This window comes from Trachypithecus francoisi, unplaced genomic scaffold (genome assembly GCF_009764315.1).
Source record: "Trachypithecus francoisi isolate TF-2019V2 unplaced genomic scaffold, Tfra_2.0 Lachesis_group19, whole genome shotgun sequence".
Taxonomy (NCBI): domain Eukaryota; kingdom Metazoa; phylum Chordata; class Mammalia; order Primates; family Cercopithecidae; genus Trachypithecus; species Trachypithecus francoisi.
Window position 1 is genome coordinate 1,736,157 of NW_022681464.1, and position 19,670 is coordinate 1,755,826.

Sequence of the window (19,670 nt, forward strand, 5' to 3'; positions counted from 1 at the left end):
CTGTTTGAGTTGCAAAGCCCTTTGAATGAGTAGCACTGATCTGCAAAACGCTTTCAGAATTATTTGTTTGGTGTTATCTTCTTTGAATGACCCTAAAAAGGGAGAAGGTGGTGATGATGGAACTTCAGTGAAGGCTTTGCCTGGACTAGACATCTCTTCATACTCAGCAATGGACAATTCATTTCCAAAGTGGTCCCTCTGAGATATGGAAAACTGCAGCTTTAACAGCCGTATCTAGATCCCAACCAGATCTCCCTTTTTATCATAAATTATCCAAAAAGAAGCCACTCTAAATAATAAATTAAATATTACTTATAAAAAGTACATCCCATACCCACCCACCCTTCCCCCAAACAAGCTGACAATTCACAAAGTTCAGAATTGTCAGATTTACCCTACAATAATAAAAAAACAGCATTTCTCCTCCTCTCCAACATTCCTTTCTTGCATCTGAAAATACACGTTCAGCACACAGTGAGATCCCTTGGCCCATGCCTCTGTGTTTATTAAATCTTGCAGAGTTTTGGTCTTGCTCTTCTACCAACAAAAATCATAGGATGACAATGTATAAAGGCTCTCTAGTGAGAGCAAGAGAAAAAAGTCCTTCAGAGAGTGCAACTGGAAGTCTGCCAGGTGAGCGTTATGCAATAGTGGCAACAAAGAGTCCAGATCAGTAGTAATATTCATTTGCTGATATGGGTGTGGTACTTTGTCTTTTACATAACCTCACTGACCAGGAAATAGGCATTTTTTTTCCCCAAATCGATTCTTTTTGGCCACAGGTATTTAGATAGCAAGACACATTGAGGCATGGGTACACATATTTTGCATTGGAATGGAATATCATACAAAACACCTACCTATGATTTCTAAAGTATTCAATTTAATTTTAAACACTGGACTCAAAAGCTTTTCTGTACAATACTAAAGTGATTTCTGAAAGTCACCAGAGAAATGCAAATTAAGAGTAAAATGTTGCTTTGAATGTGATTTACAAAAAGAGAGAGGGTGAAGACTTGAGTGTATGATTGCTTCTGCATCTCCAGGAAGTCGTGGGCTCTGTATTGTAAATAGTTATGAGCAGGCTAGGATAGTAACCTCTGGCCTACAGGACTGCCTGTGGTTGCATGAAGTAAACTGAGTGAAAGGGAAGGTAACCCTGCTCCACATCTATTTTAAAGTTCAGATGATTTTGTTTTATTTAAACACACCTGAAACTAGACAATTTTTCCATTTTTCCTTTTTTCATTGACTAGAAATGGACATTCCAAAACCATCAGAATTCTGGGACACAATTTTATCTAAAATGGTAAGATGTTATCTTTAGAAGTAACCTTTTGTTGTAATTACAGTCCAGCTGCTGTATCTGAGATACCATATTACATTTGGAGACAACCATAAAATGATCATTTAAACAAAGTCAACAGAAGTACCCAAAGGGTGGATAAGTATCAGCAATCATCTTCAAGCACAGACACCAACAGCTTCCAGAAATATCTGTACTTAAGAGATTCTTTATTGGAAAAGCCAATAAGTACCAAACTTTTTAGTTTCAGAATGTTGTCTGAAACATCACACTAGCACAGGATGGCTCTCCTTGTGTAGCTGGAACCAAGGCAGGAGACTGAACATACACACCTAATTTTGAATAATCCTTATTTTGAAGAAACTAAGAATATGCCCAACAGGAATCCTTAATAAATCTCCACTTATATCACTGACTTGGTATTTTTTTCAGATTGTTCAATTGAGTATGCATTTTATAATTCCCAAATGTAAAGTTTCATTATTTAAATATTCTAGAAGCTTGTATCTCTGTTATTCGAAGAGGCAAGTATGACTGGTTTCTTATTGGCTATAATTCAGTACAAAACATTTAACTTTTGGCTAGAGCATAATCCAAATATTCTTTATACATTTGAACTATCTAAATTTTTCTAAGTTTCACAAATGCAGAAATTTCTGCAGAGGAAAGAAAATAGCTTTCTTATTAGGGTGAAATACAAAGAAAAATACCATTTTTTTTTTTTTTTAAAGAAGAGGATCTTGCTTGACATTTCAGCACATTACAGGGCAGACCAGAGAATGCTCTGCCAAATATGACTTTCTTCTTTTTCAGGGAGAAATGAGTTCTGGTGGTAGAGCTGCTGGTTGGCTGTCAGGTATCACCCAATGGGAATCAGATTTATGAGCATAAAGAGTCCTGGATACCATGAACTAGACTCAGTAGGAGGAAGTCAGAGGCTAGTTTGCAGTATTCACAGGTTTCTTCTTGTCAAGAGATCAGTAGACTGGGAAATTAATAAGTTACCTGAAAACTTGGGCAGGAAATTGTATACATATATGAATCATTTGAGGATAAAGGGAACAGAGTTATACAAAAGTTGTGGTGACATCATTGTATATTAATACTACCAGGTAAATGATACTGTAGTTTTTTGAGGATGTTTAAATTGATTGTATTATAGATTAAATGCATGGTGCTATTATCGGCATTGTCAGTTACTAAGATAAACCATTGTATTTATTTAATGAAGAAAGTTTCAAGATCATGCAACAGAAATGTAACTTCCACTGAAGACAAATAACATATATTTTAAATGGATTTTTAAAAATTTTATTTCCTAAATGATCTAGAAATTTGTGAAAATGATAGTTTTTTTTTAATTGATCATCTATATTCTACAGATTGAAGGTGTGACTCAACCCCTAAAATCTGAGATGTGCAACCTATTCCAAACTGAGCACTCAGGATTACCCTCATGGGGGTCAAGTACCTAAACAGAATGTTCCATGTTTGCTAGAATTAGAAAGGGGAGGTAGTAATTCTTAGGGCCTAGGGAAAGTTGGGCTAGCCCAATGAATATTTTCTTTTTTGAAGTAATGGATTATTTCTGAATAATTCAATATTATGTTAGGAAACACTTTATTCCAGGTCAGTAGAAGGTTGTCTACCTAAGTGCCCAGATGTTAAATAAGAGTAATCTGTCCCATAGAATAACATCACATAGCTCTTCAGAAAGACTTCCAGAAAATCTGAGTAAATTGAATGAGCACTCTTGTTGAAGGAACAAATTCGCAAATGGACCGGACTTTCTAATGAACCATTTGAACAGCCCTCTCTTTGACATCAGATTTTCTTCCCGACATAAAACTGTAAAAAAATAATCTGAATTATTACTTCTGTTACAGTGCCATTTTGCTCAAAATATTTTATTCAGGGATTCATATATAATTACCCACCTAATAAAAGGAGCTATTAGGTTGTAAAGATCCTATCCCTTCCATGCTCTTTTAAAATTATGACCTACTCAAGCTTGAAATCAAAGGCAGAGCTGAAAAGAATAATTCAGCTGAAACTCTCTCATTGGGTTTTCAAGTCACCTAACTGATAAATATGCAAACTAGCTCCCTTTTGGCCATTCAGCTACATAAGCAGGGATTAACTCCAAATGCAGCTGAAAATTCAGAAACTAAAAGGCTGCACACAAAATGTTCTTAATTTTAGCTAGTTCCAAGCTATAGATAAACATGGCAATAGAAGTTTAAAACTGTAGTCCACAGTTTAAGATGCTGCTTTGAAAAGTATCTGCTGGATTTATGCGTCAGAAGTGTCAGGTGGCACCTACCCCTCTGCTTTCCCCCGACTCTGACACAGGTGTGGTATAAAAGATTCCCTTAACAAAAGGGTCTGGTGGCCAATGCTTCCCAACACTGACCCTGTCTGTAGGCAGAGTTGGCATTCTTTAAGAGAAGATACTGTTAGAAGTTACCTTTTATATTCCTTCTCTTCCTCGGGGCCTGCTTTCAGGGAATCTGCCATTTCTATGGGAGTAGAAGACAAGCGACACTGGCCAGTGCACCATATGACATGTGGCGCTGGCCATTTCACCCAATGCTAGTTGCCAAGGAGAATGCAGGGAGGGATGGGGTGAAGGGATGGGGGCATTCTTCTGGCCAAACTCCTAAGGAAGATGGCCTTGGTGAAGCTTTGAAATTGCATCACAGTGTGGCATGGCACAAAAGCCACCCAAATTGAAAAGTGTCCTATTACAAGCGTAAGCGTATAATTACACTATGTCTGAGAAGATTGCATATTATATCCTCTTTCTGGAAATGTACTGGTGCTGGCAGAATGCCACTAGCTGCAGATTTTTATGTTCCTGGACTCCTGACATACATATTAACCAAGGGTGGATTTACAAATACTTGCCAAAATAGGTGAATTTTTAGCCCCTCACTAATATCCACCACTTGTGCAAGATGAATGACTGAGTTACAAACATAAGCATTCTCTGCCTTTTGTTTGTTTACTCTTTACTTTTTGTGCTGTAAGGAAAACATCCAATCCTTTGGTGCTATGGCATGAGAGATTCCCATGGGTGCTTTGTATGTGAAAGTTGAAAACAAAATAGTGAGTTTGCACTGGTTTGCCATGGCATGGTACAGGCTTAAATAATGCACTTGCATTTTGTAAGACTAGACCTCCACATTAAACAACAGGCCTTGACAAAGGAAAACATAGGCATTAGTTATGACAGTGTGGTCACTGCAGTGGCAAAGGCCCAGGACTATTCTAGCAGCTTAAACTTTGACATTGCAGTGAAAATGCATCTTTGCTTTTGTTTAGGGACCTCATAGTCATCATTTGACAATTCCTGATGCCTATGAAAGAAGGAATGCTTATTCCTTCTGAACTGCTTCAGGATCTTCCTTAACTGAGTGGTCCTGATGGGTGACCACCTGTACACTGGTTAGAGTTCTTGGACACAGGTGTGCTGTTTATGAGTAATTGGTATGCTGCAAAGTTCCTGGAAAATTCACCTCATCCATTCAGAAATACATGTTAAAAGGCTGAGCCTGTGATGGCATTAAGCTGCTTCATGAGTCCTTCCAAACTTGCCATTTGTTCACTCAGATCATCCTGTTCATACACCTATAAAGAGAATGAGAGCGAAGAGTTAGTACCAAATATTGATCCATTTCTTTTACGAAGCCTGGGGCCACAGCTAGTTGGGGCGCTTAGTTTTCTCAAGTCTGACCTAGAATACCACAGCCAGGGCTGTCCTCAGAATATATTCATTGAATGAAGATGCTGGTAATAAAACAGGGATAGTAAGAGATTGCATATTGTTTCACTCACTCCATCTCCATCTGTGACAAGGAAGAGGTTTCAGAGTCAAAAAGATTTGGTTTCAAATTAAGTTCTCCCAATTATTAGCTGTGTGGTCTTAGACAAGTGAGTGCATCTCTCTGATACATAGTTTTCTTCATCTATAAAATGATAATGACATCTATTTCATAGGCTATTCTGAGCCTCCTGCGACATGTTTAGTGCCCATGATGGGGTCTGGCATATGGTGGATATTCAATACATCAGTTCTTGTTCCTCTTACTAGGTGGCCCATCAAGATATGAACAGAATATTTTTTCTCTGTGTCATGATATAGATACATTTTTTTTTTTTTTTTTTTTTGTATGTGAGAACTCAATGGGCTTTGCCTTGACCAGTGAAACTTCTGGGGATTATGACTTTAGTTTGTGTGTGGAAACAAAATTCATGCCCCGAATCAGAGTCAATCCTTTTTGGGACAATTTGAATGGTGGATAAAAGAAGAGGTTGAACTGCAGAATGCCTAATGAACTGTGACTAATTCACTCTGTAAAATCACTCACTGTAAGTCACTTATCATGTCAATAAGTAATAGGATTATTAGTTATCACAAATACCAGGTCACTAGGCTTAGGAATTCTACTTCAGAAGGTATGGGAAGAACCTAGACATCCTTATTGAAAGAAAAATTCCCAGGTAGTTTTGACAGCTGGATAGGGAAACAAGATATGACACTGATTTGAACCCCAGTCCTTTTATATACTTGCGCATTTTATTTGAATTTGTCTCCTTACTTGTGAAATGAGAATAACAAGTTTGTCTTTTGAGGAGTTAGGAGGATTCAACAAGTCAGGGGCACTTACCAGCTGCCCAATGGTACGTGTTCAATAAATGTTAGTTTTCTTTTTTTCCTTTCTTGAACATATTATTTGTTTTGACTTATACAGATGTTCTACTTATTATTCTTGGCTAGCGCATTCCATTGATTAAATGATTGAGCCAATGAGCCCTGAGCCATGATTTCTTGCTCTGCATAGGCCAAAACACATTCCTCTGTACCATGGTCAGAGATGTATATCTAATCTCGCCAAATAAATACCCTTGATCTCAAGAGAGCATTGATAGAATTTGCATGGGTGGGAGGTAGGCACAAAGCTACTCCAGCCACTGAAAAAGCAGCTCAAAATGTATGGTATTAATGTATGAGCTTCCTATAGAATTTTCAGCATGTCAGTGAATGATTTGGGCATACATTACCCAGCCTTCAGGGCTTAATAGGGGACTGAAAAGTTTCCAATTTGGCTAAAAGCCTGTTTATATACATACTACGTGTGTGTGTGTGTGTGTGTGTGTGTGTGTGTGTATGTGTATGTATGAGACGAGTTGAAGTAAGGGGATTACAGGTAACACATTTCCAAAATGTTTTCCTTGTCTGGTTATTGTTCTCAAAGTGTCTAGATGTCATTGTACAATACGGCAACCACTAGCCACATGTAACTATTATATTCTTAAAATGTGCCTAAATTGAAATGTCTTTTACGTGAAAAAATACGCACCAGTTTTGGAAGAGTTAGTGCAAAAAAAGTAAAATATATTACTGACAATTTTAAATATTTATTGCATGTTGAGATGATAATATTTTGGAAATACTGGGTTGGATAAAAGGTATTAACTTCACCTGTTTATTTTTGCATCTTTTAATGTAACTTCTAGTGAATTTAAAATTACATATTATATTTTCATAGGTAAATGCTGGTCTAGATTATTTGCCCTGTTTCTGTATTTCCTTTAATATGTGTTTCTTACTGCTTTTAATAGTATACCTTTGGCTGCCATTCTTTAGAGTCAACCTTTAGTGTAAAAATGGGCCCACCTGACATTATCCCTTATGAGATGAGATACTTCATGTAAACTTAGAAGTTTGATTTTATTTGAGATGTGGCCACAAACCTTGATCCTAAACAGACATTGAGGTAAATAGCTATTTTCTGACAAAAGTACATTAGAGTCTTATAAATTTGAATCTTTGAAAAGTATGTTAAGTATATAATACTCATCTGCCAAAACATTCACAGACACATCCACATAGTCAGCTTCCTTGGTCTCTATGTAGTTAAAATATTTTATTGTTTGTAGTATTGAAAAAAATTAAGTCAAGAAAAATGTATTGTTCTTCACTCAAATGAAATGATTCTTTGTTTTTAACAACAACCAGATATCAAAAGAAAGTATAATTTTATTAAAAACCTGGTAGTTGCACTGCTTATAGAGGAGAGGACTGATTAAATGTGACCTACTTATTCCTTGATATTGTTATACATTTATTTTTCAATATATTGTTTGCAAATTTTGCAGAAGACTACATTTATGCATGAAAAAAACAGAAGCTAGTTGGAAGGGTGGCAGATTATTCTCATTTCATAATTTACGCTTAACAAAGATTCAAATGTAATAACACAATAGAATTTTAATCTGCTCTTTTCATCTTTTTTCTCTTCTAGTGCCTTGATTTTTCAAGAATCTGATATGTTAATTCCTTAGGCTTCTTTTAAATGTTTTCTCTAGAATTATATTCAGAAACAACTAAAGTGTACTATAAATAGTTGTCTTTAGGCAACATCTTTTTGAATTTCCTTTATAGTGCATTTTTGGGATAAATGTCTTTTTTTAAAATTCTGATTTTTTCCCCTTCTCCATTGATGTTCCTTCTGAGTTTTCTAACTGGAACCCTTTTTAGCTTGTTTTCTCAGTAAAACTTTTTCTGTCTTTAATAAACTTTCCCTTCTTATTTTCTAAATATGTCATTTCCTTTTTATATTACTTAAACTCCTTCAATTTTTTATTTTATATTTTCTTCTTCACAAATCTATACTTTTGGGTATTTTATGATCTCAGAAGTAACATATACAATTTCAAAAAACCCTCATAATATAGTTTTTTGTCACCATAGTTTTTAGTTCTAGAGAATAACTGTATAAGTTGATGTAGTAATGTGCACCTGTAGTCTTAGCTATTTGGGAAATTGAGGCAGGAGAACTGCTCGAGCTAAGAGGTTCAGGGCTGTAGTGTACTACGATTGTGCCTGTAAATAGCCACTACACTCCCGCCTGGGGAACACAGCAAGAACCTGCCTCTTAAAAAAAAAAAAAAAAAAGAAGAAGAAGAAGAAAGAAGAAAGAAGAAGAAGAAGAAGAAGAAGAAGGAAGAAGGAGGAGGAGGAGGAGGAGGAGGAGGAGGAGAGTAGTTATATAGTCTTAATTATTTCCAAGAATGCTAAGGTATTTCTTCCTATTGAAAAGAAACACACACACATATCCATGTGTATATGTATATATTATATATATGTGTGTGTGTGTGTGTAAAACCACACATTATGTAGCCATCTGGTCGTATTTCTAAGACTGTCCTTAGGAATCAACTTTTTACATAACTATGTCTCTGACATAATTTTTTTTTCATAGCTTTTATTTCCTCTTCATATTTAAGTGCAGGAAAACAGAAGAACAAACAATAATAAGAACAACAATGCCCTGGGGTGGCCTGGGGTGAATGGACAGTACTCATTGGTTTAGATCCTGTTACACAGCACCAGTCAATCTGTCCCTTGATGAAGCATGAATTTTAAAGATGTCCTTACATTGACTGAATCCTCTGTTGGTTTGTGGCTCTCTTCAGACACTTCAGGGGCTGTTGGCACACACACAGGAAGCAAAGGGGATCTTGCCTTTCCAGCCAACCCAAGGGAGGCTGTTTTCACATGGGTCTTAGGAAGAGTGGGCCCTGAAATAGAAAACACAGTGATGAAAGTAATGTCGAAAACATTCTGCAGAACACGTTCTCAAGTATATACACCATATCCAGGAGATTGGCATTGATTTTAGGTTATTGCTCATTCTATAGTGTAAAGATGAATTCTGACACAAAGAGTGGGCTCGTTTTATTTCTACTAAATGGAAGACAAATTCTGATTAGGCTTCTCCAGATGCAGCTTCACTAGCCATATGTAATTGCAAGTAGATTCCAAATCACGCTGTGAAAAGTTACCTTGGAGCTCTGGACTGTTCATCACACCCTATAAAGTGTCAGGCAAGCTTATTTGGTGCCAGTCTCTACTTAGGGCCGAAAGCCCTGTGCTAAACCACTGAAATAAGCCCTAAGTTGCATAGCAGAACCAAGGAAGATTTGTGGAGTTAGAAAAGCTGGTTGATCTGGTCTACAAATGAGCATAAGACATTAGAATAAAATAAAATCCATCATGGCTAACCTGATAGACTATCATTTTTAATTCTATTTTGGAACAAAAACAGATGTAATTATGTTCTAATCTGTACGGCTTTTGTCAATAAAAGACTTTCTATTGCTCATGAAAATCATTTGAGGCACTGCTGAGTATCTAATAGATGATATTTCTGTCTATTATACATAAGGGCTGCCTTTTTGGAGGGAACTGAAATTTGCTTTATAAATTCTGCTTAGCTTGTAGCACTAATACAACCTCATCCCTATAGCTGAAAATAAAGCTTTTATAAAGGCTTATTGAATCAGCTAGTACATCTCACATAACTAAGGGGTTGTGTCATTCTTAGCATTGTAACAAAGAGGTCAGCAGAAAAGGTATTACAGAAAGCCATGAAAAGGCAGTGGCCCCAGTTCTCTTCTATCAAGAGAGATGACATTTTAGTCTTAATGGTTCTAATGGGGTCCTATATTTTGCCAAGAAAAAGTTGTTTGGACTACACTTTAGAAAACAAAATTCTAGCTAATAAAGCTCAGAGGTTACTCTACAATCAGATAAATAGGAGTCATCTGTTCATTGGGAAAGAAACAATGAAAATAATAATAAATAAATCTAATAAACTAGCAATCTGCTAGGTGCTGGTCACTAGAAATGATAAATCTTGACATAAGCATCTTTTCCCATACCATGACCTGACATGAAATTTCTTCATATTTATACTTTTCACTCTTGAACTTTAGGGATCAAAACTCTGCAATTCGAGTGATATAAAACTTATGATAACATAAGAGGATGATATTCTGTTCATGGTACCTCTGATGAGAAGCGAAATGAAACATGAATTGTTTTCTTAAGAGTGGAAATAGAGGGCGGAGCAAGATGGCCGAATAGGAACAGCTCCAGTCTCCAGCTCCCAGCGCAAGTGACACAGAAGACAGGTGATTTCTGCATTTTCAACTGAGGTACTGGGGTCATCTCTCTAGGGAGTGCCGGACAATCGGTGCTGGTCAGCTGCTGCAGCCTGACCAGCGTGAGCTGAAGCAGGGCGAGGCATCGCCTCACCTGGAAGCGCAAGGGGGAAGGAAATCCGTTTTCCTAGCCCGGGAACTGAGACACATAACACCTGGAAAATTGGGTAACTCCCACCCCAATACTGCACTTTAAGGAAACAGGCACACCAGGAGAATATATCCCACACCTGGCCGGGAGGGTCCCACGCCCACGGAGCCTCCTTCACTGCTAACACAGCAGTCTGCGGCGATCTATCCGCAAGGTAACAACGAGGCTGGGGGAGGGGTGCCCGCCATTGCTGAGGCTTAAGTAGGTAAACAAAGCCGCTGGGAAGCTCGAACTGGGTGGAGCTCACAGCAGCTCAAGGAAACCTGCCTGTCTCTGTAGACTCAACCTCTGGGGACAGCCCACAGCTGAGGTCCAATAGGGAAAGCAGCGGGGGCCGGTGCAGAGGCGAACGACTCTGTCTGACAGCTTTGGGGAGAGCCGTGGATCTCCCAACTCGGAGGTTGAGATCCGAGAACGGACAGACTGCCTGCTCAGGTGGGTCCCTGACCCCTGAGTAGCCTAGCTGGGAGACATCCCCCACTAGGGGCAGTCTGACACCCCACACCTCACAGGGTGGAGTCATCCCTGAGAGGAAACTTCCAAAGGAAGAATCAGACAGGTACACTCGCTGTTCAGCAATATTCTATCTTCGGCAACCTCTGCTGCTGATACCCAGGCAAACAGGGTCTGGGGTGGACCTCAAGCAATCTCCAACAGACCAACAGACAGTCCTGACTGTCAGACGGAAAACTATCAAACAGGAAGGACACTACACCAAAACCCATCAGTACGTCACCGTCATCAAAGACCAGAGACAGATAAAACCACAAAGATGGGGAAGAAGCAGGGCAGAAAAGCTGGAAATTCAAAAAATAAGAGCGCATCTCCCCCTGCAAAGGAGTGCAGCCCATCGCCAGCAACGGATCAAAGCTGGTCAGAGAATGACTTTGACGAGATGAGAGAAGAAGGCTTCAGTCCATCAAACTTCTCAGAGCTAAAGGAGGAATTACGTAGCCAGCGCAAGAAACTAAAAATCTTGAAAAAAGAGTGGAAGAATTGACAGCTAGACTATTAATGCAGAGAAGATCATAAACGAAATGACAGAGAGGAAAACCATGACACGAGAAATACGTGACAAATGCACAAGCTTCAGTAACCGACTCGATCAACTGGAAGAAAGAGTATCAGCGATTGAGGATCAAATGAATGAAATGAAGCGGAAGAGAAAACCAAAAGAAAAAAGAAAAAAGAAGAAAAAGAAATGAACAAAGCCTGCAAGAAGTATGGGATTATGTAAAAAGACCAAATCTACATCTGATTGGGGTGCCTGAAAGTGAGGGGGAAAATGGAACCAAGTTGGAAAACACTCTTCAGGATATCATCCAGGAGAACTTCCCCAACCTAGTAGGGCAGGCCAACATTCAAATTCAGGAAATACAGAGAACGCCACAAAGATACTCCTCGAGAAGAGCAACTCCAAGACACATAATTGCCAGATTCACCAAAGTTGAAATGAAGGAAAAAATCTTAAGGGCAGCCAGAGAGAAAGGTCGGGTTACCAACAAAGGGAAGCCCATCAGACTAACAGCAGATCTCTCGGCAGAAACTCTACAAGCCAGAAGAGAGTGGGGGCCAATATTCAACGTTCTTAAAGAAAAGAATTTTCAACCCAGACTTTCATATCCAGCCAAACTAAGTTTCATCAGTGAAGGAGAAATAAAATCCTTTACAGATAAGCAAATGCTTAGAGATTTTGTCACCACCAGGCCTGCCTTACAAGAGACCCTGAAGGAAGCCCTAAACATGGAAAGGAACAACCACTACCAGCTGTTGCAAAAACATGCCAAAATGTAAAGACCATCGAGGCTAGGAAGAAACTGCATCAACTAATGAGCAAAATAACCAGTTAATATCATAATGACAGGATTAAGTTCACACATAACATATTAACCTTAAATGTAAACGGACTAAATGCTCCAATTAAAAGACACAGACTGGCAAACTGGATAAAGAGTCAAGACCATCAGTCTGCTGTATTCAGGAGACCCATCTCACATGCAGAGACATACATAGGCTCAAAATAAACGGATGGAGGAAGATCTACCAAGCAAATGGAGAACAAAAAAAAGCAGGGGTTGCAATCCTAGTCTCTGATAAAGCAGACTTTAAACCATCAAAGATCAAAAGAGACAAAGAAGGCCATTACATAATGGTAAAGGGATCAATTCAACAGGAAGAGCTAACTCTCCTAAATATATATGCACCCAATACAGGAGCACCCAGATTCATAAAGCAAGTCCTTAGAGACCTACAAAAGACTTAGACTCCCATACAATAATAATGGGAGATTTCAACACTCCACTGTCAACATTAGACAGATCAACGAGACAGAAAGTTAACAAGGATATCCAGGAATTGAACTCATCTCTGCACCAAGCGGACCTAATAGACATCTATAGAACTCTCCACCCCAAAACAACAGAATATACATTCTTCTCAGCACCACATCGCACTTATTCCAAATTGACCACATAATTGGAAGTAAAGCACTCCTCAGCAAATGTCAAAGAACAGAATTATAACAAACTGTCTCTCAGACCACAGTGCAATCAAACTAGAACTCAGGACTAAGAAACTCAATCAAAACCGCTCAACTACATGGAAACTGAACAGCCTGCTCCTGAATGACTACTGGGTACATAACGAAATGAAAGCAGAAATAAAGATGTTCTTTGAAACCAATGAGAACAAAGATACAACATACCAGAATCTCTGGGACACATTTAAAGCAGTGTGTAGAGGGAAATTTATAGCACTAAATGCCCACAAGAGAAAGCAGGAAAGATCTAAAATTGACACTATAACATCACAATTAAAAGAACTAGAGAGGCAAGAGCAAACACATTCAAAAGCTAGCAGAAGGCAAGAAATAACTAAGATCAGAGCAGAACTGAAGCAGATAGAATCACAAAAAACCCTCCAAAAAATCAATGAATCCAGGAGTCGGTTTTTTGAAAAGATCAACAAAATTGACAGACTGCTAGCAAGACTAATAAAGAAGAAAAGAGAGAGGAATCAAATAGACGCAATAAAAAATGATAAAGGGGATATCACCACCGACCCCACAGAATACACAACAACCATCAGAGAATACTATAAATGCCTCTACGCAAATCAACTAGAAAATCTAGAAGAAATGGATAATTTCCTGGACACTTACACTCTCCCAAGACTGAATCAGGAAGAAGTTGAATCCCTGAATAGACCAATAACAGGCTCTGAAATTGAGGCAACAATTAATAGCCTACCCACGAAAAAAAGTCCAGGACCAGATGGATTCACAGCTGAATTCTACCAGAGGTACAAGGAGGAGCTGGTACCATTCCTTCTGAAACTATTCCAATCAATAGAAAAAGAGGGAATCCTCCCTAACTCATTTTATGAGGCCAACATCATCCTGATACCAAAGCCTGGCAGAGACACAAAAAAAAAGAGAATTTTAGACCAATATCCCTGATGAACATCGATGCAAAAATTCTCAATAAAATACTGGCAAACCGGATTCAGCAGCACATCAAAAGGCTTATCCACCATGATCAAGTGGGCTTCATCCCTGGGATGCAAGGCTGGTTCAACATTCGCAAATCAATAAACGTAATCCAGCATATAAACAGAACCAAAGACAAGAACCACATGATTATCTCAATAGATGCAGAAAAGGCTTTTGACAAAATTCAACAGCCCTTTATGCTAAAAACGCTCAATAAATTCGGTATTGATGGAACGTACCTCAAAATAATAAGAGCTATTTACGACAAACCCACAGCTAATATCATACTGAATGGGCAAAAACTGGAAAAATTCCCTTTGAAAACTGGTACAAGACAGGGATGCCCTCTCTCACCACTCCTATTCAACATAGTGTTGGAAGTTCTGGCTAGGGCAATCAGGCAAGAGAAAGAAATCAAGGGTATCCAGTTAGGAAAAGAAGAAGTCAAATTGTCCCTGTTTGCAGATGACATGATTGTATATTTAGAAAACCCCATCGTCTCAGCCCAAAATCTCCTTAAGCTGATAAGCAACTTCAGCAATGTCTCAGGATACAAAATTAATGTGCAAAAATCCCAAGCATTCTTATACACCAGTAACAGACAAGCAGAAGCCAAATTAGGAATGAACTTCCATTCACAATGCTTCAAAGAGAATAAAATACTAGGAATCCAGCTTACAAGGATGTAAAGGACCTCTTCAAGGAGAACTACAAACCACTGCTCAGTGAAATCAAAGAGGACACAAACAAATGGAAGAACATACCATGCTCATGGATAGGAAGAATCAATATCGTGAAAATGGCCATACTGCCCAAGGTTATTTATAGATTCAATGCCATCCCCATCAAGCTACCAATGACTTTCTTCACAGAATTGGAAAAAACTGCTTTAAAGTTCATATGGAACCAAAAAAGAGCCCGCATTGCCAAGACAATCCTAGGTCAAAAGGACAAAGCTGGAGGCGTCACGCTACCTGACTTCAAACTATACTACAAGGCTACAGTAACCAAAACAGCATGGTACTGGTACCACAACAGAGATATAGACCAATGGAACAGAACAGAGTCCTCAGAAATAATACCACACATCTACAGCCATCTGATCTTTGACAAACCTGAGAGAAACAAGAAATGGGGAAAGGATTCCCTATTTAATAAATGGTGCTGGGAAAATTGGCTAGCCATAAGTAGAAAGCTGAAACTGGATCCTTTCCTTACCCTTATACGAAAATTAATTCAAGATGGATTAGAGACTTAAATGTTAGACCTAATACCATAAAAATCCTAGAAGAAAATCTAGGTAGTACCATTCAGTCCTTGCATGGGCAAGGACTTCATGTCTAAAACACCAAAAGCAATGGCAGCAAAAGCCAAAATTGACAAATGGGATCTAATTAAACTAAAGAGCTTTTGCACAGCAAAAGAAACTACCATCAGAGTGAACAGGCAACCTACAAAATGGGAGAAAATTTTGCAACCTACTCATCTGACAAAGGGCTAATATCCAGAATCTACAAAGAACTCAAACAAATATACAAGAAAAAAACAAAAACAACCCCATCCAAAAGTGGGGAAAGGATATGAACAGACATTTCTCAAAAGAAGACATCCATACAGCCAACAGACACATGAAAAAATGCTCATCATCACTCGCCATCAGAGAAATGCAAATCAAAACCACAATGAGATACCATCTCACACCAGTTAGAATGGCAATCATTGAGAAGTCAGGATACAATAGATGTTGGAGAGGATTTGGAGAAATAGGAACACTTTTACACTGTTGGTGGGATTGTAAACTAGTTCAACCATTATGGAAAACAGTATGGCGATTCCTCAAGGATCTAGAACTAGATGTACCATATGACCCAGCCATCCCACTGCTGGGTATATACCCAAAGGATTATAAATTACTCTACTACAAAGACACATGCACACATTTTTTGCGGCACTATTCACAATAGCAAAGACTTGGAATCAACCCAAATGTCCATCTGTGACAGACTGGATTAAGAAAATGTGGCACATATACACCGTGGAATACTATGCAGCCATCAAAAGGATGAGTTTGCGTCCTTTGTAGGGACATGGATGCAGCTGGAAACCATCATTCTTAGCAAACTATCACAAGAAGAGAAAACCAAACACCGCATGTTCTCACTCATAGGTGGGAACTGAACAATGAGATCACTGGACTCGGGAAGGGGAACATCACACACTGGGGCCTATCGGGGGAGGGGGGAGGAGGGAGGATTGCGTTGGGGAGTTATACATGATATAAACGTTATGCACATGTACCCTAGAACTTAAAGTATAATAAAAAAAAAAAAAAAAAATAAAAATAAAAATAAAATAAAAAAAAGAGTGGAAATAATACTTCTGAATGCCTACAAAAGTATAGATCCATGCCAAGCATTTTAGTTTCATTTTGGACAAAATAACATGGTGAGGGAGAATTTGGGATATCACAGTGAGTCCCGTCTGCATTCCGATCTGTGCAAGTTCTTGTCAAGTAAACCTGTCTTGGCCTGTTTATCATCTGTAAAATAGGAATGATACTAGTAATTTGTTAGGATTAAATGGGATTATGTATTTAAAGTGGCTGATACTTAGTAACTTTTTCAAAAAGGGCTATTCACACTGTGAAAAGTTGCCTGGGAGCTCTGGACTGTGGTTCATCACAGTACAGAGCCTGTGAAATGTCAAGGAAGCTCATTTGGTGCCAATTATAGTTACCAAATGAGGGCTATTTTTAATATTAATCATTTTATTATAATATCATATATTAATATTTTTCAAAACAATCCTGCTAAGTATTTGTATTCTCGGTTCACACATGGGGTGCCAAAACAAAGAAAAAGTAAAAAACTTGCCTAAGTTCGCACATTTAGAAATGGGCAGGCAGTATAAGAGTTCGCACCAACATCTGTCTAACTCCATAGAGCAAATGAAGGATGATCACTAGCTTGTTGACGTAGCCCATCCAATTACATGGGATTTTTGAGGAAGCAATATACACAAACATGAAATCTAGTTCAAGGACTATGAATCTGGGGATAAAAACTCCTTTTTTAAAATCATTGTTTCTCATAACTGTCTTGTAATTTAAAGGGAAAAGCAAAATAATCAACTCCAGCGTTGACTTAAAATACTGTATTCCAATATTTTTAAAATATATACAAACATAAAACTTGCTGTAAACATCATACCTTATAGTTCTTATGCTATGCTATAAAACAAAAACACCTTTAAAGTTAAACAGAAAGGCCCTATGAAATAGTACAATTTGGATTATAATCATTAATTTAATATGATAAATGAGATTGTTGGGCTAAACAAAATTGCCATATGATACTGTTGCTATGTTACAATCATTTTGGGTTTGTCATAATATGCCCAGTTTTCATTATGAACATTTTCCTTCTTTTTTTCATTTATTCAACAACTTGTTTTCTTTATTTTTAATCAACAAGGAAAAATAGTTTATTTTTATGGTGTAAAACATAATGTTTTGATACATGTATATACATTATGGAATGGCTAAATCAAGCTATTTAACATATGCATTACCTCACATACTTATTTTTTGTGTTAAGAACACTTTCAATCAAATCTTAGCAATTTCTAAGCATACAATATATAGTTACTAACTCTAATCACCACAATATACAATGAATTTCTTGAACTTATTCCTCCTTTCTAACTGAAATTTTGTACCATTTGTCCAACATTTCCTCAATCCTCTCACCTCACAGCCTCTGATAATCATAATTTTACTATTTCTTTCTTTATTAATATAAATTTAATACTTTTGTCCTGCCCCCCCTTTTTTTAAATTATATTTTAAGTTCTGGAGTATGTGTGCAGAATGTATAGGTTTGTTACATAGGTATACATGTGCCATGGTGGTTTGTTGCACCCATCAACCCATCATCTATATTAGATAGCTGTCCTAATGCTATCCCTCTCCTAACTTCCTGCTCCCTGACAGGCCCAGTGTGTGATATTCTCCTCCCTGTGTCCATGTGTTCTCATTGTTCAGCTCCCATTTATGAGTGAGAACATGTGGTGTTTGATTTTCTGTTCTTGTGTTAGCTTGCTGAGAATGATGGTTTCCAGCGTCATCCATGTCCCTGCAAAGGACATGAACTCATCCTTTTTTACGGCTGCATAGTATTCCATGGTATATATGTGCCACATTTTCTTTATCCAGTCTGTCATTGATGGACATTTGGGTTGGTTCCAAGTCTTTGCTATTGTGAATAGTGCCACAATAAACATATGTGTGCTTTTGTCTTTATAGTAGAATGATTTATAATCTGTTGAACATATACCCAATAATGGGATTGCTGGGTCAAATGTTATTTCTAATTCTAGATTCTTGAAGAATCACCACATTGTCTTCCACAATGGTTGAACTAATTTACACTCCCACTAACAGTGTAAAAGCATTCCTATTTCTTCACATCCTCTCCAGGATCTGTTGTTTCCTGACTTTTTAATGATCACCATTCTAACTGGTGTGAGATGGTATCTCGTGGTGGTTTTGATTTGCATTCCTCTAATGACCAGTGATGATGAGCTTTTTTTCACATTTGTTGGATGCATAAATGTCTTCTTTTGAGAAGTGCCTGTTCATATCTTTTGCCCACTTTTTGAAGGGGTTTTGTGTTTTCTTCATGTAAATTTATTTAAGTTCTTGGTAGATTCTGGATATTAGTGCTTTGTCAGATGGATAGACTGCAAACATTTTCTCCCATTCTGTATGTTGCCTGTTTATTCTGATGATAGTTTCTTTTGCCGTGAAGAAGCTCTTTAGTTTAATTAGATCCCATTTGTCAATTTTGGCTTTCATTATCATTGCTTTTGGTGTTTTAGTCATGAAGTCTTTGCCCAAGCCTGTGTCCTGAATGGTATTGCCTATGTTTTCTTCTAGGGTTTGTATGGTTTTAGTTCTTACATTTAAGTCTTTAATCCATCTTGAGTTAATTTTTGTATAAGGTGTAAGGAGGGTTTCATTTTCAGTTTTCTACATATGGCTAGCCAGTTTTCCCAACACCGTTTATTAAATAGGAAATCTTTTCCCCATTACTTGTTTTTGTCAGGTTTGTCAAAGATCAGATGGTTGTAGGTGTGTGGTGGTATTTCTGAGGCCACTGTTCTGTTCCATTGGTCTATATCTCTGTTTTGGTACCAGTACCATGCAGATTTGGTTACTGTAGCCTTGTAGTATATAGTTTGAAGTCAGGTAGCGTGACGCTTTCAACTTTGTTCTTTTTGCGCAGGATTGTCTTGGCTGTAGGGGCTTTTTGGTTCCATATGAAATTTTTTTTTTTTTTTTAAATTCTAATTCTGTGAAGATTTTCTAACTCAACAATAGGGATGACCTCATTCATACAGGGACTGTAATGTCAGGTCGTCTTCACTGGATGTGAATGGTTTACCTCTACTCACACACCCACACACCATTTTTTTTTTTTTTTAAACTTCTGACTATAACTATGGTGTTCCTGGTGCCATGTTAATTGTAAACCCAAATAGGAAGTCAGCCACTAAAATCCTTGGCAGGGAGTTCCTATCAAATCGTCTTCCAGATAACCCAGCATGTGAAATTCATGTTGGTATTTTAGGTTATTATTTAAGTGAAGGCATAAAGTTTAAAAAATAATTCACAAAGTTTAAAAGCTTTAAAAAGAGGCATAAACCTTGAG

The 19,670-nt window shown here is 37.8% G+C and overlaps 1 protein-coding gene across 1 annotated transcript in view; it reads right to left on the minus strand.

The window, feature by feature from the left end:
• Positions 1–323: 323 nt before the first annotated feature.
• Positions 324–19,670, minus strand: part of LOC117063884 (netrin receptor DCC) — a 153,233-nt gene continuing 133,886 nt past the window's right edge. The window contains exons 12-13 of the mRNA XM_033177696.1: positions 8,751–8,893; positions 324–4,936 (exon numbers count right to left, since the gene is read on the minus strand). Coding sequence (XP_033033587.1) covers positions 4,847–4,936; positions 8,751–8,893 — 233 coding nt within the window. The 3' untranslated portion in view covers positions 324–4,846. The remainder of the gene's footprint in view (positions 4,937–8,750; positions 8,894–19,670) is intronic.